The sequence below is a fragment of the Priapulus caudatus genome, unplaced genomic scaffold (assembly GCF_000485595.1).
Source record: "Priapulus caudatus unplaced genomic scaffold, Priapulus_caudatus-5.0.1 Scaffold1753, whole genome shotgun sequence".
Classification (NCBI taxonomy): domain Eukaryota; kingdom Metazoa; phylum Priapulida; class Priapulimorpha; order Priapulimorphida; family Priapulidae; genus Priapulus; species Priapulus caudatus.
The window spans coordinates 38,469-39,729 of NW_014578814.1; the positions used below are offsets into that span (position 1 = coordinate 38,469).

Here is a 1,261-nt window from a genome sequence, read left to right on the forward strand (position 1 = left end):
GTAGTAAATCGTAGGTATTATAGGGCTAGTAAATGACGAATTTCCCTTGTTTATTGATGTCACACTCCTCCCTATTATCTACTCCTGGTTATATGTAGCCTGTCAGATCAAAACATGCCGTAGGACTTCAATGTTCATTCTGAGTTATAGGTGATTTTTCACCTAAAAGTAGTAAAAAGCCGATTTTTTGTTTTTGTCATAAATAGCTTTAGTAGTTATCCATGTTCGATGTTACATCAATAAAACGGCCAAAAGTGTGTCTTTATGTGTTTATTTGCATGTCCAAAAATTCCAGATAATTAATGTTTTAATTACCCTAATTAATTACCTGAATTACTTACCTTAACTGTAAGCTACCATTTTCGTACTTCATACAGTGGATGGTTATTATGTCTGGTACGTGCATGCAAAAATTCATGTGTCTAGCTCAATGGGAAGATTTTTTTTCTTCAGATTTTTGTCCAAATGAAGGCCAAATGAAAACAAACTTTAACTTCATGACCTAATTACTCTGAACTTTGTTTTCCAAAATCGGCCCGATTCCAACTACTCAAATGCTCATAACTTCCTAACCATGTGACCTAGGAAGAAGATCTTGGTGTCAAAATAACCAGAATTGAATGGTGTTTCTGATAAAACTAGTAACTCATAATGTCCGAATTGAGTCCTACGGCATGTTTTGATCTGACAGGCTACATATATTACTTACCTCACTGTGAGCTAGGCCTAACTACCTAACTGCCTATGTACCTATGTGAGTAAACATGCATGCTTGCATGTGTCCGCGCATGCATTTGCGAGTGTCCACACGCAGGCATATATATATGTACGAGTTAATTCTGTGACTGTACGGGCAGCGTTGTGATCGCCGTGGTAACCGTTGCCTAGGTGCCGACGCCAGAGGATGAACAGGCGATGAAGAACGCGCAGCTATGCATCAAGGAGTGTCATCCAGAACAGCTGCTGACAGAGAGCAAGTTCCTACGCCTCGAGTCTCTCCACGAACTTGTCAAGGTACTCGTCAGGTGGCAATACCAGTGCCACTCGTGGTCGCATTTCTCGGGTCAAGTGGAATAGATGTGAAAGCATCCGGCTGGATGTACTATCAACATTAAGGGAGAGGGTGTTCTTGGGGGTGGGGTAGAACTAATTCTGAGTGGTAGGTGTTGGGTCACATGAGGGATGGATGCATGGGTAGAGGTTATCTCATGATAATGGTTACATGTTATATGGTAGTGGGCAGTGAAAAAATTAATTTTTT

The 1,261-nt window shown here is 40.7% G+C and overlaps 1 protein-coding gene across 1 annotated transcript in view; it reads left to right on the plus strand.

Annotated features, from left to right (window-relative positions):
• LOC106817519 (Golgi-specific brefeldin A-resistance guanine nucleotide exchange factor 1-like) overlaps positions 1 to 1,261 on the plus strand; it is a 40,652-nt gene that overhangs the window by 24,150 nt on the left and 15,241 nt on the right. Inside the window, 1 exon segment of the mRNA XM_014822188.1 lies at positions 889 to 1,014. Within this exon segment, the coding sequence (XP_014677674.1) occupies positions 889 to 1,014 (126 nt within the window).